Source organism: Plecotus auritus (assembly GCF_963455305.1).
Source record: "Plecotus auritus genome assembly, chromosome: 1".
NCBI classification, from domain to species: Eukaryota; Metazoa; Chordata; class Mammalia; order Chiroptera; family Vespertilionidae; genus Plecotus; species Plecotus auritus.
In genome coordinates this window covers 51,687,679-51,713,307 of record NC_137770.1, presented here as the reverse complement: position 1 = coordinate 51,713,307, position 25,629 = coordinate 51,687,679, and the positions used below count along the sequence as shown (strand labels likewise).

The 25,629-nt window shown below is 39.8% G+C and overlaps 1 protein-coding gene across 7 annotated transcripts in view; it reads right to left on the bottom strand.

Moving 5' to 3' along the window:
- The window catches only part of HERC1 (HECT and RLD domain containing E3 ubiquitin protein ligase family member 1), a 184,558-nt gene that overhangs the window by 118,562 nt on the left and 40,367 nt on the right, over positions 1–25,629 (bottom strand). For all 7 annotated transcript variants that reach the window (XM_080659702.1, XM_080659704.1, XM_080659705.1 and 4 more), the window contains exons 4-14: positions 22,450–22,644; positions 21,350–21,661; positions 18,598–18,694; positions 17,741–17,884; positions 16,704–16,831; positions 11,743–11,887; positions 11,470–11,641; positions 9,300–9,434; positions 8,619–8,784; positions 6,594–6,719; positions 5,215–5,436 (exon numbers count right to left, since the gene is read on the bottom strand). In XM_080659702.1, the coding sequence (XP_080515828.1) occupies positions 5,215–5,436; positions 6,594–6,719; positions 8,619–8,784; positions 9,300–9,434; positions 11,470–11,641; positions 11,743–11,887; positions 16,704–16,831; positions 17,741–17,884; positions 18,598–18,694; positions 21,350–21,661; positions 22,450–22,644 (1,842 nt within the window). The remainder of the gene's footprint in view (positions 1–5,214; positions 5,437–6,593; positions 6,720–8,618; positions 8,785–9,299; positions 9,435–11,469; positions 11,642–11,742; positions 11,888–16,703; positions 16,832–17,740; positions 17,885–18,597; positions 18,695–21,349; positions 21,662–22,449; positions 22,645–25,629) is intronic.

Below are 25,629 nucleotides of genomic sequence, written 5' to 3'. Positions count from 1 at the left end.
CGCCATCAGTGCATGGGAACGGTGGTGGCTGGAGCAGGACTGCCTGGAGAGAGGGGACCGGGGACCACGACAAGAGGGGTTAGGCTAGGGCACGGAGGATGGGGCAAGACCTGCCCCTGTGCCCACTGCAGCCTCGCTGCCCACAGTTCCTTTCAAGGTGCACAAATCGTGCACTGGGCCCCTAGTGTGTATATAAAACTTGAGTCATATGATATATCATTAAGCATATATATATATATATCCCATAATTTAATCATTCGCCTGTTTTAGACATTTCAGTTGTTTCTAATTTCTTATTATCCTATATAATATCCTATATAATAAAAGGCTAATATGCAAATTGTTCCTACAGGCAGGAGTTCGACCGACCAGGAGTTAGACGTGCACTGACCACCACAGGGCGGTGCAAAACATGGTGGGCATCGGTGATGCGGCATAGGCAGCAGGCAGCAATGGAGGCGCTGCCAGCCCCAATGGGCCCTGATGAGAGCAGGACTGCAGCAGGATGGTGGAGCAGGTGAGCAGGCAGTGCCAGGCTCAGGCAGGTGTGAAGGAAGGCCCCGGCCGGCAGCTGCTAGGGACCCTACCTGCGCACATATTTCGTACACTGGGCCTCTAGTCCTATCTAATAAAGAGGTAATATGCAAATTGACAGTCACTCCAACACACAAGATGGCTGCCCCCATGTGGTCAAAGATGGCCGCCCCCATGTGGACACAAAATGGCTGCCATAAGATAGCCGGCAGGGGAAGGCAGTTGTGGGCAATCAGGCCAGCAGGGGAAGGCAGTTGGGGGAGACCAGGCCTGCAGAGGAGGGCAGTTGAGGGGGACCAGACTGGCAGGAGAGGGCAGTTAGGGGTGACCAGGCCTGCAGGGGAGGGAAGTTGGAGGTGACCAGGCCAGCAAGGCAGGGCAGTTAGGGTGACCAGGATGGCAAGGGAGGGCATTTAGGGGTGACTGGGCCAGCACGGGAGGGCAGTTGGGGGGGACCAGGCCTGCAGGGGAGGGCAGTTGGGGGCGACCAGGACTGCAGGGGAGGACAGTTAGGGGCGACCAGACTGGCAGAGGAGGGTAGTTGGGGGTGACCAGTCTTGCAGGGGAGGGCAGTTGGGGGAGACCAGGCATGCAGGGGAGGGAAGTTGGGAGGGACAAGGCCTGCAGGGGAGGGCTGTTGGGGGAGACCAGGCCTGCAGGGGAGGGCAGTTAGGGGCGACCAAGCCAGCAGGGGAGGACAGTTAGGGGTGACCAGGCTGGCAGGGGAGGGCAGTTAGGGTTGACTAGTCTTGCAGGGGAGGGCAGTTGGGGGAGACCAGGCCTGCAGGGGAGGGAAGTTGGGAGGGACAAGGCCTGCAGGGGAGGGCTGTTGGGGGAGACCAGGCCTGCAGGGGAGGGCAGTTGTGGGGGACCAGACCTGCATGAGAGGGCAGTTGGAGGGGACCAGGCCTGCAGGGGAGGGCAGTTGGGAGAAACAAGGCCTGCAGGGGAGGGAAGTGGAGGGGACCAGGCCTGCAGAGGAGGGCAGTTGGGGGGACCAGGCCCGCAGGGGAGGGCAGTTGGGAGAAACAAGGCCTACAGGGGAGAGAAGTGGAGGGGACCAGGCCTGCAGAGGAGGGCAGGTGTGGGGACCAGGCCAGCAGGGGAGGGCAGTTAGGGGTGACCAGGCATGCAGGGGAGGGAAGTTGGGGTCGACCAGGCCTGCAGGGGAGGGCAGTAGGGGGCAACCAGGCCAGTAGGGGAGGGAAGTTAGGGGCAACCAGGATGGCAAGGGAGGGCATTTAGGGGTGACCAGGCCTGCAGGGGAGGACAGTTAGGGGAGACCAGGCCGGCAGGGGAGGACAGTTAGGGGAGACCAGGCCGGCAGGGAAGGACAGTTAGGGGTGACCAGGCCAGCAGGGGAGGGCAGTTAGGGATTACCAGGCCTGTAGGGGAGGGCAGTTGGCGGGGACCAGGCCTGTAGGGGAGGGAAGTTGGGTGAGACCTGGCCTGCAGAGGAGGGCAGTTGTGGGCAACCAGTCCGACAGGGGAGGGCAGTTAGGGGTGACCAGGCCAGCAGGGGAGGGCAGTTAGGGGTGACCAAGCCATCAGTGAGGGCAGTTAGGGGAGATTGGGCCAGCAGGAGAGCTGTTAGGTGTCGATCAGTCTGGCAGGGGAGTGGTTAGCGGGTGATTAGTCTGGCAGGCAGAAGCTGTTAGGGGCAATCAGGCCGGCAAGCAGGCGAGTGGTTGGGAGCCAGCATTCCTGGATTGTGAGAGGGATGTCCAACTGCCCGTTTAGGCCCGATCCCACCGGGCATGAATTTCATGCACGAATTTCATGCACCAGGCCTCTAGTTGGTTATAATTAACTAGGGGCCCAGTGCACGAATTTGTGCACCTTGAAAGGAACTGTGGGCAGCGAGACTTCAGTGGGCACAGGGGCGAGTCTCGCCCCATCCTCCGTGCCCCAGCCCGGCCCCTCCTGCCACGGCCCCCAGTCCCCTCTCTGCTGGAAGCCCTGCTCCAGCCACCGATGCTACCATGCGCTGATGGCGCCGGCCCTGCTTGCATCTACTGACCGTGCTGAGCAACTGGGGCCTGCGCCAGCAGCAGGTGCGAGAGGGGTCGGCGCCATCAACATGTGCAAGCAGCAGCTGCTGCCCCGATCGCCCTTCAGAAGCAGGGGGAGGTGGAGAAGCCCTGAGCGGCAATCAGGGCCAGCAGCCACTGCTTGCACCAACTGACAGTGCCAAGCAATCGGGACCAGCGCTGGGCGCCGGCAGCGCATGTGAGCAGCGGCTCTGGTGCCGGCTGCGGATGCAAGTGGGGCTGGCACCAGCAGTGGGTGCAAGAGGCAGCTGCGGGCCCTGATTGTCCCTCAGGAGCAGGGGGAGGTGGAGAAGCCCTGAGGGGCAATCAGGGCCGGTAGCCCACCGCTCGTACCCGCTGATGGCGCCAAGTGATTGGGGCCAGCGCCGGGCGCCGGCAGTGGGTACGAGCAGCAGCTCCAGTGCCGGCAGTGGGTGCGAGCAGCACTGGTACTGGCAGTGGGTGCGAGCACCAGGCAGGACCGTGGCGCGCAGGAGCAAAGAATTTTCAGTAAACACCAGAGGCTCTCCCCAATGACAGCGACTGGCGCCCCGCCTTGGTCTGGCGCCCCCGCACACCTGCTCTACCATTCCACCACAGCTGATGCCTGCCATGTTTTGCACGCGCCCCCTGGTGGTCAGTACACATTATAGCGACCGGTTGTTGGGTTGTTCCCCTGTTCAGTCTATTTGCATATTAAGGTTTTATATATATAGATGATGCAATGAACATCTTTATGCATAATATATGGTCTGTTTACAATACGCAAAAGAGAATCTCAGAACATTTTAAGACCCTTACAATATAAACACCATTATAAGCTCCCAAATAAGCACTATTAGAGAGAAACTATTTGTATCCCCTCAAAATTCATATGTTGAAGCCTAATCTCCCCAAATATTTTAGTAATTGGAAGCAGGATCTTTAGAAGGTGAATTGTTATGAGGGCAGAGCCCTCATGAATGGGATTATGCCCTTACAGAAGAGATCACAGAGAGCTTGCCAGTGTGAGGACACAGGCAAGAAGACAGCTGTCTATAAACCACCCAATCCTCCAGGCCTTGGTCCTGGATTTCCCATCTGCAAACTAATTAGTAAGTTTGTGTTCTTTATAAGCCACCCAGTCCAGGGTATTGTTAAAGCAGACCAAACAGGTTAAGATAAGAACCATTATTTTAAAATCTTGGAACATGACAAGTTTGGTTTAAATCACAACAGAAAGAAACAATAATTTATGATTTTAGCCCAAAAGTAGTATTTTATTGCCATGTCCACATAATATACACATCTACTTTAGCCCTAAAAACATAATAAAGGAACTACTTTAATTCAGCATAAATGTTCCTTAAAAGTGGATATGGATATACTATAACACTGTTCCCATTCCACTTACAGCCAAAAATATCAAGTCAAATTTACATTCTTAAATCTGAGAGAAAATAATTTATAAGAACAACTATCACTCTAATTTAGTCAACAACCTTTTAATATAGGCAGAACAAAACGCTAAGACTTGTATAGAAGAAAAAGAATATACAGACCTGACACTGAAGAGGCATAGGAGACAATGTGAAAGGATACACAAACAAGTTGAAGTTATACAGTACACTCTGACTCTAAAAATTGCTCAAGGGTATGCAGTTATAATGCTATGGTTAGATGGGGTTATTTGGGCAAGGATTCCTAGAATAAGGTAGGGGGTGGGTTGATGGGTGGGAAGAGATCAACCAACGAACTTGTAAGCATATATGCATAATCCATGGACACAGACAATAGGGTGGTGAAGGCCTGGGGCAGGGGATGGGAGTGGGCCAGAGGGGATCAATGAGGGAAAAAGGGGACATATGTGATACTTTCAACAATAATGATTTTTTTTTTTAAGTTACAGATTGGTAGACAGAAGAACAAGCAGAAGATAGGTGTGCCATGTGCAGGAGGTCAAGAGTGGTGTGTAAACCAAATGATGAAAGGTCTGAAAAAGTTTTAATTTAATACTATCTTGTTTTTTTAATAAAACAAGGTTATTCCAGCAGTAGGATCCTGAGAAGACACCAACAGTGAAAACAGCTATAACACTACTATTAGTATTAGGTCCTAATGGCCTGAGTTAGAACCTATAGAAATGAAAAGAAAAAATGAGATGGATCTAAGAAACACCACAAAGTAAAAATTATTGGCCCTCTAATACAGGGAAAGCTACAGTGTTCACCTTCTTCTCTCCAGTTGATCAGTGCCAATCATATTGTTTAATTATAAGATTATATCTGGTAAGGTCAATCATTATTATACCCATCCTCATTATTCCTCTCTTGCAAAATGTTGTTGACTATTTGTATCTGTTTATTCTTGTACATTAACATCAAAAAATTTTTGCTAAAATTCTAAAATAAATCTCTTTGCAATTGTCAATTTTAAGTCAGTAGGCACCCACAATATTTCAGAAGATCTGACATGTTTTCACCCTATGGGGAGTGGAGTCTAGAGCTTTATTTATTTCATTAATGTTTAAATGTCAAAATATCTTGACCTAAAGTGATATCTTCCACCTCTAAAAACAAAGAGGTTTTTTATTATTATTATTATTATTATTATTATTATTATTATATTATTATTATTATTATTATTTTAACCACACACAAAAAGAACTTACTGTATAAAATCCTAAATTTCTTAAGAGAGTCTTCATCAAAATTTCAGCAAGATGGGTGTCTGGGTGGCAGCTCTGAGTGCCATAAGGATGATCTGACAGGTTTCCATAGCCAGTACACACAGAAGAGAGGTCAGCAGCATCAGAGGGTGAGCTATAGCCAAGTAAGGAGGCTACATGGGTATGATCTTGCAAACTTGTCAGAATGATATCCAGTTGCATTCTCTAAAAAAAAAAATATTTCCATTGATAAAATAGGAATTAGCATAAAACTCACTAGAAAAAAAAGGATCCCAGAAAAAAACTATACTAATGATGCTAAATAATCCACCTCATATCCTGATTAACAATAATCTTTTAGCAAATAAGTAATCAAAAGAAAAGCTATCTGGCCCTGGCTGGTGTGGCTCAGTTAGTTGGAGCATCATCCCATATACGGAAAGGTAGCGGGTTCGATTCCCAGTTGGGGGCGCTTGTGGGAGGCAACTCTTCAATGTTTCCCCCTCACATCGATGTTTCTCCCTCCCTACTTCTCTCCTTTCCTCTCTCAGAAAAAAAAAGAAAGAAAAAAATTTAAAAAAAGAAAAGCTATCCCATTAATACCACTTGGGAAAATGCAACTTAGAGTTTTATTCCGCTCTCTATTATAAAACGTAAAACTCTAAGCTAAAATGGCATACTCTGCATAATGATTTTAGCACTGTAAGTAGAAAGGAGTCAGAAATGTCAACAAATAAACTATACTACACATTCCTCTATAGAATTACCAATGAAACTATTTATCCTAATGTTTAAAATATATAACTGAAACCTAAGTTAATGTAAAATACTCATTGCAAGGCATCTGTGAATGTTATAAGTACGCACCATTTTTCCTGGGTATGTTTAACTCTACAATTGATTGTTCTACTTGATTAAGCAAAATGTATTTACTTAAATGTACAGAAGATATTAAAAAAGAAAAGACTAAGCATACTCATATTATCAAATACTTTTTCATAAGTCATCTTTTACTTTTTATGTAAGCAATTTCAGACAAAGTTCTGGGCATGGAATCAAAAGTAGTGCATGCCCTTGATTTTAACTCAGTACATTACAAATAAACTAAAAAGTCTCTGATTTAAAAGTGTAAGCAACACTGGAAAAATTAGCCGTAATTTTAATAATTTCCCCCACATAATTTAATAAATTATCATTTACTTCACTTTCATTAGAAATCTAGGAACTCTCCCAGCAGAAAACATTAAATACAAGGATTTACCAGGAACCACCAAGTTAAGTGCAGTATTATTTCATAAACACAAGGCAATCGATTAGTTTTATTTCCCTCTCTCTTTGTGTGTGATATTACTGGTTTACTTAGATACCATGCAGAAGCTCACCTGTCCTTTGGATAAGCTTTCCCATCTATCAGGTCCTTGGGGTAAAAGAGAATGAAGTAACTCCATACGTTCTCGTAATGGAGGTAACAGCATGGTTGCTCCCACTGACAGAGTTTCAATTACCACCTAATATTAAAAAAGAAAAGTGTATTTATTGGCCTGGTTCTTATCTTTTTAATAAATAAGATAAATTAAGTCTACTGATACTATAATCACAGAAATCATAGAAAGTGGATCATGGAAATCTAAATAAAAGTGGTATGTGAAAAAAGAAAGCATGCAAGTCCTTCTTTAAATGTCTTTAAGAAGACCAGAATACATATTTTAGATTTGCCACTAAGTAGATAATCATCACCCAACAAATATTTAGTGTTGAATACAGCACTGAGCCTCTTAAGGCTCTCTGCAAAGTTGAGCAGAACTCCTGAAGTGTCCAAATCATGAAAGATAAGGAATTATAACAGAGTGCAGAAGACTAAGGAGAAATAACAATTAAATCCTGAATCGGATCCTACAAAAGAACAAGGACATTAGTGGAAAACTGATATAATTTCTAATAAGGTTTTTAGTTTAATTAACAGTATTAAGCCAATGAAATTTCTAGGGTTTGATCACTGTACTGTGGTTATGTAAGACATTAGTATTAGGAGAAACTGGGTGACAGATACATGAAAACCCTATTATTTATGCAACTTTTCCTTAAGTCTACAATTGGTTCAAAATATAGCACTAAAAAAGAAAGAAACAAAATACAACAACAGTGATTGTTGAAAACAGATAAATTACTAGAAGTTTTAGGAAGAAGGAAAAAGGAATAAAAACAGTCCTCAACAGAAACGGCCTTATACACACCCTGGGAGAATCCATATCCTAAGAATTCTCCTAAGACAGAGTAGCTACCAAAGAAGCTCAAGGAATAAATAAACGATTCTAAGGATACTTTTTTAAGTTAACTTCCTTACTTTATTCCAGTACTTTTCAACCTTTTAAAAAATATTTCACTACGTTATTGCTGATATTAAATTCTCAGTTTCAGGTTAATGTTAATACTCCTACCTGCAGCATCCCAGCAACATGCCCCTGCAGCAGAAAAATCACCATTTTTATTTTTTTTAATTTTAAATTGACATGTAAGTCACATGTCAAAAAATTCCTGCATGCCCCACACTGGGGATTGAGCCTGAACCAGAAGGTTATCCAGCCTTAAAAAAGAAGTAAACACTGCCATATGCTACAACACAGATGAATCTTGAAGACATTATCTATATTATAAAAACCCAGTGGCCCTAACGCCATAACAACCAAAGACCGGCACAGGTGGGCAGGGCTGCGAGCACGGTGAGACCATGTGGGTGGGCGGGGCCGCACAATTTCGCACACTGGGCTTCTAGTAATAAATAAAACAAGCTAGTCACGGATAGACGAACAGTATATGATTCCACTTATATGACACACCTAGCATGTCAAAGTCATAGAGACAAAAAGTAGAACGGTGATTGCCAGGAGCTGGAGGGAGGAAAAATGGGAGGTTATTTAAACATGGATATAGAATTTCAATTTTATAAAATGAAAAGTTATGGAGATGGATGGTGGTAATAGCTGTACAACATTATGAATGTATTTAATGCCACTGAACTGTACACGTAAAAATAGTTAAGATGGTAAGTTTTATATTATATGTATTTTATCATAATAAAAAATAAGCTAGGTCATTGTGCTCATAAATTCATTTTCTGGTGTTCAAAAACAGGCATGTTTATAAATAGACAACTTCAATACAATGAGAATACATATAAGAGAAACCTAACCTGGCAGGAGAGCAGGGAATGAAAGGTTTTCTCAGAAATGACATTTGAGCTTTATTTTAAAGGACAGATTGACCAAAAACATTTATTCTCACAAGAAAATAGGAGTAGGGGAAAGAACATCCAACTGAAGTTTTCTAAGATATAGTTGAATTTATAAGCTACCCCGTCAGAGAAAGATGTGCCTTGAGATACAGATTCATGAGTCCTATACTCTTACCTCTTGGATTTCATCTGGGACAGTAGAATCCATCAGTCTGAAGAGCAAATTTCGAAGTGGACCTGCCTGTCTCCCAAGAATGCTGGTAGCTACCCCTCCCGCAAGTGCAAGAGCAAGGTGATTTGATAGAAGCTTCAGGCACAGTTTGAGGAAACTGTGGTGTTCCCTGAAACCAAATAAACTGCAGTGAACTTTTGGAACATAAAAGAGCACGTGCTTTCCAGTTTCAGTAACATTTTTTTTCTCTTAAAAAATTTTGTCTAATTATGACCAACAGTAATTTTTAAAACATGATTCATGAAATTACGGGTAACTCTCCAAAAAGATTTTTATCAACAAGTACCTAAGTTTAGCTCTTTTTTAGATTGTAAAGAAATTTCATATAATTGAGAGGAAAATCAAACAAGAAAGAATAGTAAGTCAAAACTCTGGGGAGAGGCCAATGGGGGAAAAAGGAGACCTATATAATACTTTAAGCCAGTGGTCGCCAACTGGTGGTCCATGAAGTCCGAAAGGTTGGCGACCACTGCTTTAAACAATAAAGAATTTAAAAAAATAAATAATTAAAAATAAATTCATCCAGCATTCCAAAAATAAAAAAAAGAATAGTAAGTCAAAACTTGAAATGAGTAATTAATAGACATGCACGCGCACACACAAATATACATATATAGAACATACCTTGATGAAGGGAAAGGGAGTGGGGGGATCTCACTGTTTATTTTATCACAGTATCTCTCAAGAAAAGAACGCAGGTGTGAGAAGGTACTCTCTTCAAGATCTACACAATAAGGTCGGTGCCATGCAACAACTTGTCTAGAAAAAAGCATTAAGAAAAATCATGGAGCTGCCTTAACATAAAATTTTTACACATGATCAAAAACAAAATCTAAACCATTACTAAAGCTAAAAGTTTCAACAAGATACACAGAAAACCTTATTGATTATGAAGGTGATAAAACCTTTCATTTTAGCAACTGAGAAAAACCAAGAATTGGCCATCCCTAGAGTTCTTCAATAAGAAAATATAGCCAAAACCGGTTTGGCTCGGTGGATGGAGCGTCGGCCTGCGGACTGAAGGGTCCCGGGTTCGATTCCGGTCAAGGGCATGTGCCTTGCTTGCGGGCACATCCCCAGTGGGGGGTGTGCAGGAGGCAGCTGATCGATGTTTCTCTCTCATCGATGTTTCTAGCTCTCTATCCCTCTCCCTTCCTCTCTGTAAAAAATCAATAAAATATATTTTAAAAAAAAAATAAGAAAATATATAACCACCATCTGTTTTGTAAGGTTTGGATATTCACTCACCTGAAGGCAGAAGGCCAAGACACATGATCTACTATAGCCCCTTCTAAGGGTCTATAAAATATGTATTTCATTTTAAGAAACATAGTCTGACTCACAGAGACATACTGACATCTATTAAAGGAAAAACTCCTAAAAACTCTTGTGAAGATTTTCAAGATCTTGGAAACAAACTATCTACATATAAAATGGGAAGTTGCAGAGTTAATACTAATATAAATTATTTACATTCAATTTATTATTCTTTGGGGCTTTTGTTTTAGAGGGTATAAATGTATTTAATTGGTTACAATGTTATAATAAACCCCACCTGAATCAAAGGTCTAGAATGCAAATACAGTTGACCATTGAACAATCCAGGGGTTACAGGTGCTGACTCTCTACCCTAGTGCAGTAAAAAATCCATGTAGAACTTTTGAATCCCCAAAACTTAACTGTAGTTGTCCCTCAGTATCTGCATGGGATTGGTTGTAGGACACACACACCCCCACCCCTTGTGAATACCAAAATCCGCAGGTGCTCATGTCCCCTATATAAAATGGCAGAGAAAAATGCATACAGTTGGGCCTCCAACTTCCACAGATTCCCAGCCACAGACTGAAAACTTCTGTTTCCAATCCACAGTTGACTGAATTCGTGGATGCAAAATGCACAGATATGGAGGGCTGGCTGTATATTTATTGTCGAAAAATCTGTGTATGTATAAGTGGACCAGCACAATTCAAAGCCATGTTGTTCAAGGGTCAACTGTATAATACATTCTAGGTTGTAAATTAGCCCACATGCATCTAAAAACAACCCTCAAATTCCTTAAAATTCAATCTCCCAATACTGGCTAAAAGTCACCTACCCAATTGAACAGATCTATGGTTATCACTTCATGAAAAAGCTAAATTCCTGCAAAAAGTAACATATTTTATTTAAAAGTCTGGCAACTAATTTTTCCAAAAACCAACCAGATAAAGGGTACAGAGGCTAATTAATTATTTAAATCAATTAAGCCTACTTCTGGTTTTGATTATTTTAATTTAATTTCCTCTTGATATTTATACATTTAATTTTAAAATTATTATCTGGGCCCGGCCAGTGTGACTCAATGGTTGAGCATCGACGCATGAACCAGGAGGTCACAGTTCGATAACAGGTCAGGGCACAGGCCCAGGTTGTGGGCTCTATCCCCAGGAGGGGGTGTGCAGGAGGCAGCCGATCAATGATTCTCTCTCAGCATTGATGTTTCTATCTCTCTCCCTTCCTCTCTCTGAAATAAATAAAACATTTTTTAATCATTATCTGGACACAGAAGAAATTCAAAATGTTTAGAAGACAAATTAAGAAAATATCTTAAATACAGGGGATAACCTCATGCTTATAAAACATATCTAACCCCAATATTCAAATGGAAAGAAATCTAGATGTCAACTATGATAATAAAAAAAAATACTAAAAATGTTCAGAAGGGTATTTTAAAACAAAGCACAGTTATTTCTATTTTTACTAGTGCTTCTAGTGTTATTAAAACACAAAACTTTTTTAATGTGGCCATTCTTACCTGTCTCTAGGAAGAGCAGTCCATGCCAGACTATGTGATGTTCCAGCAGAGATCTGCTGAATAGCTATGCCATCTAAGCCACTCACTTTCTTTGGTTTAGTAATAGGACCTGTGGAATTTCCTTGGCCACACTGCCCCATTGAGTTATTGCCCCAGGCATAAACTTCATTATCTAAAACAAAACACAAAGAACAAAAGAAAAGCCCAATTTAAATGTAATGTATTTGTGGAAGATGATAGTTAATACTAATTCTTAAAAACAAATGACTTTACCATGAGAAAGAGCCAAACAATGACTGTCTCCAATAGAAATATCAACTATTCTGGTGGCAGCCAGTTCTTCAATAAGCTTGGGTCTCAAAGCTGTAGCTTCTGAAGAACCACAACCTAGACAAGCTCCACAGCCCCAAGCATAGACCTGAAACAAATAGAAATACACTACACATAATAACCTGAGAAATTAGAAATAAATATTATAAAAAACAGTGTAATTTAATACTAAATAATAACTTTATTGTTAAAATAATATTTACTGTTTTGATTCTTTTAAAGATGCGCATAGTAATTTATTTTGCTATTTTTAGAAGTTTATTATACAGGCAGACAAAAACCTGAGCTGAAAGAAAAATAATTGGTCATAAAAAAAAATATATGGAAGGATCTTCTGAGAGATTCTGCCAAAGCTACTTATTGGCTTTCATTGTGTTATATTTGCCCAAGCTTAGTAGCTTAGAAATACTGTTGCTATCTTAAAACTTCTCCTTTACATGTTTCTTACATTGAAGGTCCCAACAAATATTATTGTGTTGACTAGACCAAGGTGTGATCATTTAAAAAAAATTCTATAAATCACAAAACTGCCATTTATGATTTAGTTGAAAAATACCTTACCTCATTGTGATAACAATTTTAATTACCACTTAGAAAGAGGACCATGTGAAACAAACATCTTTATTTTTGACTGATTGAAGATATTTGAGGAAAATATGAGGTGAAAAATCCTATCTAATAAAAGAATAATATGCAAATTGACCATACCTCTGCTACACCCACAAGCCATGCCCAACAGCCAATCGGGAGGGAGTATACAAATTAACCCAACCAAGATGGCTGCGGCCACAGAGAGAGCAGGAGGCTTGGGTTTCCCCAGCAATGGAGGAAGCCAAGTTTCCACAGCCCTGGCCTGCCTTGGCCTCCGCTTAAGGCTACTAAGTTTCAATTATAGAAGATAAATAAATCCCAACAAAAATGGCAGCGGCCATGGAGCGAGCAGGAGGCTTGGCTCCGCTGAAGGCTACAAAATTTCAATTATAGAAGATAAATAAATCCCAGATACCAGAGCCTCTGCTTGGGTCGCCAAGGGGTGTGGCCAGCCTGCAAACCACCACAGGCCCCTCACACAGGCCGACCCACCCCCCAAGGGAACCCCCACCCTGATCCAGGACACCCTTCAGGGAAAACCAGCTGGCCCCCACCCATGCACCAGGCCTCTATCCTATCTAATCCTATCTAATAAAATAATAATATGCAAACTGACTGTCACTCCAACACACAAGATGGCTGCCCCCATGTGGACACAAGATGGCCGCCACAAGAAGGCCAGCAGGGGAGGGCAGTTGGGAGGGACCAGGCCTGCAAGGGAGGGCAGTTGGAAGCGATCAAGCCTGCAGGGGAGGGCAGTTAGGGGTGACCCGGCCGGCAGAAGAGGGAAGTTGGGGGCGACCAGGCCTGCAAGGAAGGGCAGTTGGGGGGGGGGGGGGACCCAGGCCTGCAGGGGAGAGCAGTTGGGGGGGACCAGGCCTGCAGGGGAGGGCAGTTAGGGGTGACCAGGCCTTCAGGGGAGGGCAGTTAGGGATGGCCAGGCCTGCAGGGGAGGGCAGTTAGGGGCAAACAGGCTGGCAGGGGAGCAGTTAGGCATCAATCAGACTGTCAGGGGAGTGGTTAGGGCAGCCGTGGGCAAACTACAGCCCGCGGGCCGAATCCGGCCCATTCGGCTGTTTTATCCCGCCCGCAGAGCCGAAAGAGCGGAGGGTTCTCTTGCTCTCCCCTCTGCTCCTTTACTTTGAATTTATATTAGTTCACACAAACACTCCATCCATGCTTTTGTTCCGGCCCTCCGGTCCAGTTTAAGAACCTATTGTGGTCCTCGAGTCAAAAAGTTTGCCCACCCCTGGGTTAGGGGGTGATCAGGCTGGGAGGCAGAAGCGGTTAGGGGCAATCAGGCAGGCAGGCAGGCGAGCAGTTGGGAGCCAGCAGTCTTGGATTGTGAAAGGGATCCCAGATTGGAGAGGGTGCAGGCTGGGCTGAGGGACACACACCCCGGTACACGAATTTCGTGCACCAGGCCTCTAGTATGGAATATAAAAGAATAAACCACTGCCAATTTGGCAACTCAAAAGCAAAATAATCATTAAATTGAACAATATTTTTTCTTTCAATGGGTCTTATAGACTCTTATCTTTGTGCCATCAAGTTTGGGAATTATTTTGTCTTGCAATTATTTCAGGAAAGACTACTGAGAGATTAAACCTCTTCAACAAAAAAATGAAGAGCAAATACTTGTACCAGTTGCCAAAGAACTTATTTAAGTATAGAATGCCACATAATTCCAGTACAAGAAAGGTTTATGTTAGGAGGGGTTAGGAACTAAAGATAAATAAATTGATAATGTCATTGTCATTGAAAATCTCCTAAATCATTCAAATACAATATAGTACTGTCACTCATTAAGACCCACATAGCTTGTGCTCTCCCTCTCAGGAGTACAGCCGTGCCTGTGCTTGCCCTCCTCCCCACCTCCCCCCGAAAAAGGATTCACATAGCTAAGTTTTGCTACTGCAGTATTTCTTTGCTTGAATACACGATGAAGAACTACTTGGCTTGCATTTTAGGGTCCTTGTTGTATAAAAAAAATACATACTGTATCACACTTAATACGGTGGTGAGTTAGCACTGAAGAGGCCTGAGGGACTGAGATGAACCAAGGAAAAAGTAGATGTTCATTTCATGCTCAGCAAGTAGTATAATGGTAAACAGAACTACCCTTACCATTCAAAAGTATTTCTCTCTCACTTTATTTTTTTCTCAGTTTATGTATTTGACTTCACATAACTTAGTGTACTCATAGAGCAGTGGTTCTCAACCTTCCTAATGCCGCGGCCCTTTAATACAGCTCCTCATGATGTGTTCGCGACCCACAGGTTGAGAACCGCTGCTGTAGAGCCTAAGACCATCGGAAAACACAGATGTTTACATTACGATTCATTAACAGTAGCAAAATTACAGTTATGAAGTAGCAACGAAAATAATTTTATGTTTGGGGGTCACTACAACATGAGGAAAGGGTCACAGCATTAGAAAGGTTGAGAACCACCGTCATAGAGCAAACAATTTACATGTTTCTTAGGAATTTAATGTACTGAATTTATTACTATTATTATATTACTAGAGGCCAGGTGCACGAATTGGTGCATCAGTAGGGTCCCTCAGCCTGGCCTGAGGGATTGGGCCGAAACTGGCTCTCCAACATCCCCCGAGAGGTTCCAGATTGCGAGAGGGTGCAGGCCAGGCCGAGGGAGGTTGGCCAGCCAGGGAGGGACCACGGGAGGGCTCCAGGGCATGTCCAGCCCGTCTCGCTCTGTCCCAATTGGCCGAACCCCAGCAGCAAGCTAACCTACCAGTCGGAGCATCTGCCCCCTGGTGGTCAGTGCACGTCATAGAGACTGGTGGACCAGTCGATTGTCTGCCCCCTGGTGGTCAGTGCACATCAGAGCGAGCGGTTGAGCAACCTTAGCATATCATTAACATATTACGCTTTGATTGGTTGAACGGATGACCGGACGACCAGACACTTAGCATATTAGGCTTTTATTATATAGGAGGATTAGCAACTAATAGTTGAACAGTACTTCTTGGTTTATAGAAACTTTCCATTCAAACAATAGTTGTTTATGATCATTTGTAAGAAAGTAGGAATTATTACTCCTCTCTTACAAAAGAAGCATTGATGCTCAAGGGAGGTTGGTGATTTGCCTGTGGTTATACAACAAATAAATGAGCATCATCTGGCTTCAATTCATTGATTCTTAGCACAAAACTCTCAGTGAGAAAGATGTAAAAGAGAAGTTTTAAGTTTTAAGGTAGCAACCAGCATTGTAACAAATGACTAATGTAGTGAAGTATAAGGTGATAGTTTGAGGTAGATTTTTAAAAATTTATTTATTGATTTTTTTTTTAGAGCGAGAGAAAGAGGGAGGGGGGTGGAAGAGAGGGAGAGAAGAGAGGTGACAGGGGAGAGGGGGAGAAAGGGAGAGAGAGCAGAGGGGAGAGAGAGAGAGAAATAAACAAGGATCTGTTGCTCCACTTTTTTATATAGTCATTGCTTCATTTTTACATGTGCCCTGACTGGGGACAGAGCCCGCAACCTTGGTGTATGGGGATGACGTTCTAACCAAATGAGCTAACCGGCCAGGGCATGAGGTAGATTTTTTAGGACACAAGGCATTCAAGTCTCTCAAAAAAAATTTTTTTAATTATATGTTAATTTCCACTTTGCTGCTCATCTGCCTTTTGATTTAGTTCGAAAACATTTTTATACCACTACCTGGCACATAAGGGATTCCTATATGTGAGAGAATGAGTGGTTAGCTCCCTTTTCCACTGTCATTGCTGATGGATGTAAGCAGGAAATTACTGTCAGTCTATCACCATACCAGGACCCTTTCCATCACCAACAAACGAAGGGAAGTCAAGATACTCATGTATAAGTTCAAAAGTTTACAAAGAGATTGTAAAATTCTGACTCTCCTAAGCCTGACTAACCCTTTCTTGGGACACCTAAACCTCTCAGATTATTTTCCATATGGAAATGTTCTCCTTACCCACTCTTTTGATCACCTTCTTGCTTTGTTAGTTAGTTCATATTACTGGTTCCAGCAAGATCTAGTCTCTCTTTCCCCCACTATCCATGATTTTTAGGGAAACACTTAAGGGTTGCTGAGTGCTAAAAGGTTTTACAAAACCATCTTAATACAAAGAACAGAGGGCTAAGGGAAGGTTTACCTGGGTCACACAGGCCAGGTCAGAAAACCTGATTCCTTCTCAGATACTGTACTTCAAACAGGAGAAAATATATATGTTTTAAATGTATTTTTTAACTTTAAATTTTGAATTACTTTTTTGTCACCTAGTTCTAGGAAATGATCTAAGCCTTCATGCTCATCCCTTAGTCTTACCTGCCCTGTTGATGTCAAAGAAAGTGAAGACTGGCTCCCAGCACAAACTTTGCGTATGAACATTCCTTGTAAAGCTTCAATAACTTTAGGTTTATACACCCTGTTTGTATCACCATGGCCAAGTTTGCCTATGAAAACAAACACATGCAGGTTAAATAATTTACTTGTTTAAAAGAACCTCTATTCTTGCAATTAAAACCACTTTAAGATAGATATAGAAAATTATTTTTGTTTTTCTCTCCTTTTATAGTGATATTTCTAACTTCAAATTTGCTGATATACTAAATAGCTCCTATATGTGCATATGAAGTAATTGTTTCTAATTTTTGAAAAGATTTAATAGTTCATGAACTAGAAAACTTGGCAAATCACTAAAGAAGAAAAATAAATGGCTAACATATATTCAACCTTACTAAGAACCAAAAAATACAATTTAAATGATATTATTTTCACTATTGAAATAATTTTTTAAATTATCTTACTTTAATACCTAGTGGGGTATTAAAGAATATGGGGAAGTGAGCATTCTCACATTGCTGATAGGAGTGACTAAGTAAAGTGGACAAAGACTCAGTCATTCATTGTACTGTTTTTAATACTGAAAAAAATTGGAAACTCTCTAGATACTCAACAATAAACTGGTTTTATAAGTTGTGCTACAATCGCATGAAAGAATACTTTGAGAATACTAAAAGAAAAATGTAGAGCCATGCTTATTGACATAAAAAGATACTCATAAAATACTGTTAGATAAAAACCAGCAGGTTATTAAATAATATCTATGGTAAATATAGGCCTGCTTTGGTTTTTAAAAAACATCTGTGCAGCAATATACCGTATGTACATATTTAGATGTCTATCTACCAAAGTTTTAACAATGGTTATAGCAACATTTGTAGAAACAGTTCATTTTAGGTCTTTTAATTTCTATTATCAATATTTGTGTTTTTCTACAATAGACATGTACAAATGAAAAATAATTTTTAAAAATCTCAAGAAAAAAGGCCAAAGTAATCAACAAATAAATTTTTACATACCATTGTCTCCTCCTCCAAACGACCATACAGTTCTCCCATCTTTAGATAAAGCAATAGTATGTGAACTGCCACAAGAAACTTCTCCTACATTGCTAATGTCTTTTACTAATGTTGGAATGTTACGGCTATTACTGTCACCGTGACCTTGGTAAAACACAACAAAAAAGAAATATTAACTCTTTTTCTTTCGGCCATTACTTCATAGCTGGAATACACATTACAAGTTAATAGTAGAATTGATGCATTGTTAAGTGCAGATAAATATGAAAAACAGAATCATTTCTATCATCTTCTCACATCCAATCTTCTAGGCCAGTCGTCGGCAAACTGCGGCTCGCGAGCCACGGTTTGCCGCTCTGTTGACTAATGAGTTTCCGACCACTGACCTAGACTCTCGATTCCAATAATTACAGGCTGTTGCTGTTCCTTGTGATTAAGCCCCAATCTAGGCAACTCCCAAACTGTGTCACCCAGTCTCCCCAATGACTCATTAGGACATTCTATTTATGCTCCTCTCAGAGCACTTTGTCAAATGCTATCTAGTATCATGCTCATATTGATTTGTTTTCCCTTCCCACTAGATTATACACATCAGGGTCATGATGGTATCTTTCTTATCACCAAAATCCTGCAGTGCCTGCTCATAGTACACACTCAGTAAATACTTGATAGATTTCATTATATTTTTAAATTTTAGCACCAAAATCTAGGTATTCTGTATATAAACTCATCTTCCTCTGAACTTAAAAACTAACAAAATAAATTACAGTCTTTGGCCTATTAATTCTAGTCTCACTCAATAACCATCATCATTTCTATTTTTCTATGAGAATAATTTCAATTAAAAAAAATGTTACCTAATCTTCCAAAGTCTCCTTCACCCCATGTGTACAATTCACCATCCTCTGTTACAGCAGCGCTATGTCTGTATCCAGCCGACACACAAACAACTACCTGCATTGCATACAAAGTGAATTTGATGAACACGAAGATGATAAAACATATAGTTCATATTTGACCCTGTACAAAGAGACTTCAAAGATACTGATATTCACAACTCATCTAGGACAAGGCTGCCTGGCTAAAGGATCAAGAAAGTGCTGAAATATGTTCTATATTTCAGAGCAGTGGCTATATGCTCTACATTGGCCAGGCCACAAACCCTGGTTTCCACCCAGAGGAGAGGACACCTTTTCTTAATTCAATTCACACAAAGGCAGTGTAAAAGCTAGCAACTCCCCCAACCCCAAATATATCAACCTAATCACTTGCAAAAATATTATATCACTACTCAAGTCTTTACTCAAAGAGCTGGAGAGGGCTAAATTCACGGAACAATTAAAAAAAAAGTTTAAATAAAACGTTAAAATAAAACCTCCAATCCTGGCTAATCAAGTAAAACTCATTATATAATAGGAATAACTCTCAAAAACACAATGACTATTACCAATGCAGAAAAATCTAAGCAGTATATAAGCTTACATTAACTAAACTCCTGACAGTAGTTTTTACCCGCAAGTAAAAACTATATACCCTCAGCTATATGGTTGGTGAGTAAAAATTAGGGGAATAAAGGCATGTAACAATATATTTTGGGGACCACTCATACCTTTTAACACTGATCAAAATCACTAACTACTGAAAAAAGATACATAAAGAAAAAATCTACACCAATAACTTCATGTCTTTTCAATTTCTAGTTTCTCTAATATAAAATATTAGAACTAATTTTAAAAAGAATTGTAATTAAGGAAGAAAGGAGGTACAAAGACTAGGAAAACACAACTTCAAATAGTGTTTATCTGAAGTTCCTTAGAGCCCCATATTCAACATTTTATCAAGTATCCCCTGATATTGTCAAGTGGATTCCAAAGGTCACTGCTTGGGGGTTGATGTCTAAATTAAAATATTGCAAGTTACAATAAACTAAAATTCATCTGATTAGCCAACCTTGTCAACCAACCTCCTATGAAGGAAAAGTGTCCCAAATGTAATTCTGATATAAAATTAAAACTTAGCCCTAGCCGGTTTGGCTCAGCAGACATACTGTCAATCTGTGGACTGAAGGGTCTCAGGTTCGATTCCGGTCAAGGGCTCATATCTAGGTTGCAGGCTCGACCCCTGGCCCTGGTCGGGTGCGTGTGGGAGGCAATCAATCCATGTATCTCTCTCACAATCAATGTTTCTCTCACTCTGTCTCTCCCCCTCTCTTCTACTCTCTCTAAAAAAATCAATGGAAAGATATCCTCCAGTGAGGATTAACAACAACAAAAATTTGAAACTTAAACATTAAGAGATTTCTATGTGAGGAAACTTTCATGGAAAGAATACAATCTTAAAATGGAGAGACCCATGTCATTATATGCTTAGGAAGGAGATTTAGTGTTTATTTGCGTGTGACCTTGGGCAAGTTACTTAGCCACTTTAAAAGCCTCATGTCAAACTTCAGTGGGAAGACAGGGGAGGAGGGAGGGGGGAGGGGGGGCAAGTGATCAACCAAAGGACTTATATGCATGCATATAAGCATAAACAATGGACACAGACACTAGAGGTGTGAGGGCATGTGCGGGGGTATATAATACTTTAAACAATAAAATTTAAAAAACATACATAAATATGTATACTATATACATTTGAAATAATATTTGAAAAATATTTTCTCTCAAAATTCTTAGTTACAAATGCTGTTTTAAATCTTTCTGAAAATGAATTTATTTAAAATGTGAATCATTTTATACTACAGGATTTGTATATATAATGTTTCTTGTAAAATATGAAACAAAATCTTTTTTAAAAAAAAACAAACTCAGATCAGAAAAAGTAAACATATGAAATGACAATTTCAATATTTTTTTCATAAAAGCAAGCTTTTCTTATTAAACTTTTAGGATGGATTTAAGATGCATAAAGCAGAAACCAAGGATATTTTAACTATGACAGCACACAATTTGGGGACCTAATAAAACTGCAGACCCTGAAAAAAAAAAAAAAGCCTTATGTAAGTTTCTGTTAAAATGCTACTTCCTCCAAGAGAACTCTGACCTTATTATCTAATATCACACACCTCACCCAAGTTAGTATCTGTTACATTACTCAATTTTCCTTTACTATTATTTGAAATTATTTTATCTGTTTGTTGAATTATTTATTATCTTTATCCCACAGATTAAAGCTCCATGAGAGCAAGGGGGCCTGAAGTTCCTTAGAGCCCCATATTCAGTTTCCTTACCTGTGAAATGAGAAAATAACTACCTGAATAAGGTTATTATAAGAATTAAAATTAAATAATATAGATCAACCACAGGACTTATATGCATGCATATAAGCCTAATCAATGGACACAGACAACAGGGGGGTGGGGCATGAATGGGAGGTGGGGGATAAGGACAAATATGTAATACCTTAATCAATAAAGAAATTAAAAATAAATAAATAAATAAATAATATATGTGAAAATGTTTTGTAAACCATAAAAGAACTATTCAAAAGATAATTCATAGAGCTGGGGTAACGCAACTTCAGAAGGAACACAACAAAATCTGAAAGATACTGTCAATTACAGCACCAGTGCATCTAATTATTTTTTAAGTTAAAAAAGAAAGCACATACCTTTCCTTGAAGAGGGCCCTGAATAAGCTTGGGATATTTCTGTGTTGAACTATTTCCATGTCCCAGTTTCCCATAATCACCATCTCCCCAACTGAAGACTTCTCCTTCTGTGGTAAAAGCTAAAGTGTGACCATCAGATCCTTTGGAAGATGAAACCTTTTTAATGGACCTGTGAGGCTCAAATGTTAACTTTTTTAAAGTAGACTGATTATTAGAATCTCCAAGGCCCAGTCTCCCATAGCTGCCTTTACCACAAGCTCTGACAGAGCCATCCGTAGAAATGACAAAAGTGCAGTATTGTCCAGCTTCAATCTATAAGCAAACAAATAGAAATGTAAATATAAAATGCTTCTGTTAGAATCAATGTGTTAATATTTACGGTTGGTTTTTACCAAAGAGGCTCAAAAGAAGTCTTTTAAAGCCAACTAGGGCATGGATCTTCATAGAGATTGAAAAGTAAATAGAAAATTAAGAAAACCATAATGGCCTTTTCATGTTGCCTTTGTTGTGCTCAGATTAACATATATTTTCTCTTTCCAGGTTATTTACCTGGTCATGGTTCAATGAAACAACAAAGTAAAATGTTTTAACCTCCTCTTATAATTAAAGGACAAGAAATAAAATGTTCCTATAAATTCCTTAGGGTCCATTATGGAACCATATTATATTCTAAATTCATTTAAAAATGTTTTAATGAAAATAATAATAAAATAGAACATCTAGCTTAGCTAACGGTAGTTATAAATGTAAAAAAGTGACCATAATAGAAAAATGAAATACCAATCTGGCAAAGGGAAAATTCCAGTTTTTATTTAGTATTACTTACCACTTACGTTGAATATAATGGTAAGTATGTTGCCACTCATAATTCTTTTTAAAAATCCAGATCCCAACTTAATTTTTTAAAACTTGGGAATAGCTTTAGGGAAATGGGGGACTAAAAATATTTTTTCTATTAAAATGAAAAAACTGACACAGTATGATATAGAAACAATAGAGATAAGAAACAATCAAGAATCTTCACACATTTAAAAAACACTCATAATTATTTAAAGCAAACCCTGTCATCTACCAATCTGTAAGGTATGCAAATAACTCACGGTCTGAGCATCAGAGAAACTGGGAGCCAGTTTGGGCTGTAATATTTTCTCCTGTGTGCCTTCTACCAACTGATGGCTGCTATTGCTCCCCCAAACATAAACCTCACAGGTTTCTGAGACAATGGGAGCATCACCAGTCTGAATGCTATCTGGGCTAGCACATGTTCTTGAGTAATCAGAAGCCATTCTGCAAACCTATTAAAATTAAAAACATATAATGAATTGTCAAAATATTTTTAAAGTAGACATTTTAATAAATATTCTGTAATTACTGTTAACTTTCCTTCTAAAACTCCCAACTGCTCAAATAACCTAACAACTCATCCATTCTTAAACACAGATGGCTAGACTATATACTACTATAGAATAAACCACTAAAAGATACAAATAAAGATGACAAAAATGGGGAGATAGAGATACACAAGCAAACCTTTTTAACTAAAAATCTTTTTATTGCATACAATAAGCATTATAGAAAAACAGAGCTTACCAAAGTAGGAAAAAATCACCATTGATAATCCCCTCACCATAATACAATAAAAGTTATATTTTTTACATATGTCCTTCCAGAATTTTATGTTCTTTAACAGTTATTACAGTGGCTATATAAAAGTGATGATACCACCCCAGCCAGTCTGGATCGGTGGATAGAGCTTTCTTCAAAGGGTTCTGGGTTCAATTCTGATCAAAGGCACGTACCTCGGTTGCAGGCTCCTCCCTCACCCAGGCCCTGGTCAGGGCTCATGCAGGAGGCAACCAACTGATGTGTTTCTTTCACATTGATATTTCTCTTTGTCTTTCTCTCTCTCTTCCACTCTCTCTAAAAATCAATGGAAAAATATCCTCGGGTGAGGACTAAAATAAAAAAAAAGTGATGATATACAAGACTCATGCAAAATTTCCATATTGTCTACCTACTCTTCCTAATTGAACTTATAATATTCCATCTAATATAAAAATCACAATTCATTTAACTACTTTCCTTTAACTGGTCATTTAGATTCTTCCTACTTATTTGTAATATAAGCTATTTTAATATATTTGTTATGACATTTTTATTACTTCCTTAGTAGACCTAGAGAAAACTCAGAAATGGGACTACTACATAAAAAAAATAATAACAATCTTAAGATTCTTGACACGTACTATACTAAACTGCTTTCCAAAACAGTACTACAACATTATTTTATCACTAGGGCTATCCTAAAAACAGTAATAGTCCAGAGCAATTCAATAGTCACACATAGAGTATACACATATATACATAAAATAAAAATCATGACGTATTTACCATTTGTGTTGAATATAATGGTAAAGTTTGTTGCCATTCATAATGCTTTTTAAAAATCCAGGCTTCTTCCCCATCCCACCAACCCTACCAAAACTGAAGGACCCAGGATAGCCATCCCAGTTACCCTAACCAAGCAATAGAGTGATATGAGTACAAGTTTTCACTGCATCCATACCAATAGTAAGTATTGTGCTTTTTTTTCTTTTGTACAAACTTAAGTGAGGAAAAGAGGATACATTATTTTAACTTCACATTTCCTTATTATCAACAGAATTAAAGTTTCTCCATCTATGTGTTTATTATTTATTTATTGGGGCTTAATAGATTTTACTGACTTGTATGAACTCTATACAATAGAGATATTAACTCTGACTATAACTGTTGTCAATACATTGTCTGCCTTTTAGTTTTTTTCCTCAATCAAATGAAACAATAAAAGACAAATCTTCAATAGTCAATGTATTTGATTACCAACCCATTACATAAGGGAAATAGAGTAATTTAAGTCAGAATCTTTAAATAGTATCTACAATGGAATAATATGTGTCTAGACAAATATTTTCCAGTGAACAATGAGGACAGTTCTGAGAACATACAACATATGTATAAGGGAAGGTTGCCAGTCCCTAATAAAATATCTGAATTTTTGCTGGAGATGAAAGGATAGTGGGTCCAAGTGAGTTAGAGATATCTATATATAAAAAAGGCTAAGTGACCAACTGTACATCCGTCTGACCATCCAACTGACCAGCTGGTACATATAACACGCACTGACATTTTAAAAATAAACGTTGACTCCCACATGTGCGATACAATAAAGCTTTCGCTGGCGCCAATTGCACGCGTCATTGTCAATCGTGAATTTGGTTGACACTTCTATTATAGAAAAAGGGTGAATAGCAGTATTAAAATATTCCTTCTAATTAATTTCCTTTCAATGTGCATGAATCCGTGTACTGGGCCACTAGAATTACTATAATATGACTTATAAGAAAAATCGTAGCCATCCCCCCCACCAAAAAAAGAGAAGGGAGGCAGAAAAAAGTCTATTCACAGAGCTTAGAAATGTATTTTTTGAAAACAACTAGGAGGTAGATGGGATTCAGGGAAGATGACAATAGCAGGAGCAACGTAGTTTTCTAAACATTCTGGATCACCACACAGAGCAACTAGAAGGCAAAATTCGCTCAGTGGAGCATCAGTCTGCAGGCAGAAGGGTTGTGGGTTTGCTTCTAGTCAAGGGCATGTACCTCGGTTGCAGGCTTGATTTCTGCCCCACATAAGGGAGGCAACCAATCGATGTGTCTCTCTCACGTTGATGTTTCTCTTTCTCTGTCTCTCTCCCTCCCTTCCACTCTCTCTGTAAACCAAACTCCAAAACCATGCTTAGCATTCATAACAAAATCAGGCAACAATGGTAGTTCCAATAACTCCAAATATAAGCTGGGGGAGACAAACCACCACCAAACACAAAATCTGTGTGGTAATGACATTTGTGCAGGAGGAAGCAACAGAGTGTCTGAGAAAGAAAAGAAAAGAGAAGAGAAGAGAAGAGAAGAGAAGAGAAGAGAAGAGAAGAGAAGAGAAGAGAAGAGAAGAGAAGAGAAGGAGAAGGAGAAGGAGAAGGAGAAGGAGAAAGAGAAAGAGAAAGAGAAAGAGAAAGAGAAAGAGAAAGAGAAAGAGAAAGAGAAAGAGAAAGAGAAAGAGAAAGAGAAAGAGAAAGAGAAAGAGAAAGAGAAAGAGAAAGAGAAAAAGAAAGAGAAAAGAAAGAAAGAAAGAAAGAAAGAAAGAAAGAAAGAAAGAAAGCAAGAAAGACAGAAAGAAAAAAAGAAAGGAGAGAGAGAGAGAGAGAGAGAGAGAGAGAGAAACCAAAACAAAACAACCAATCA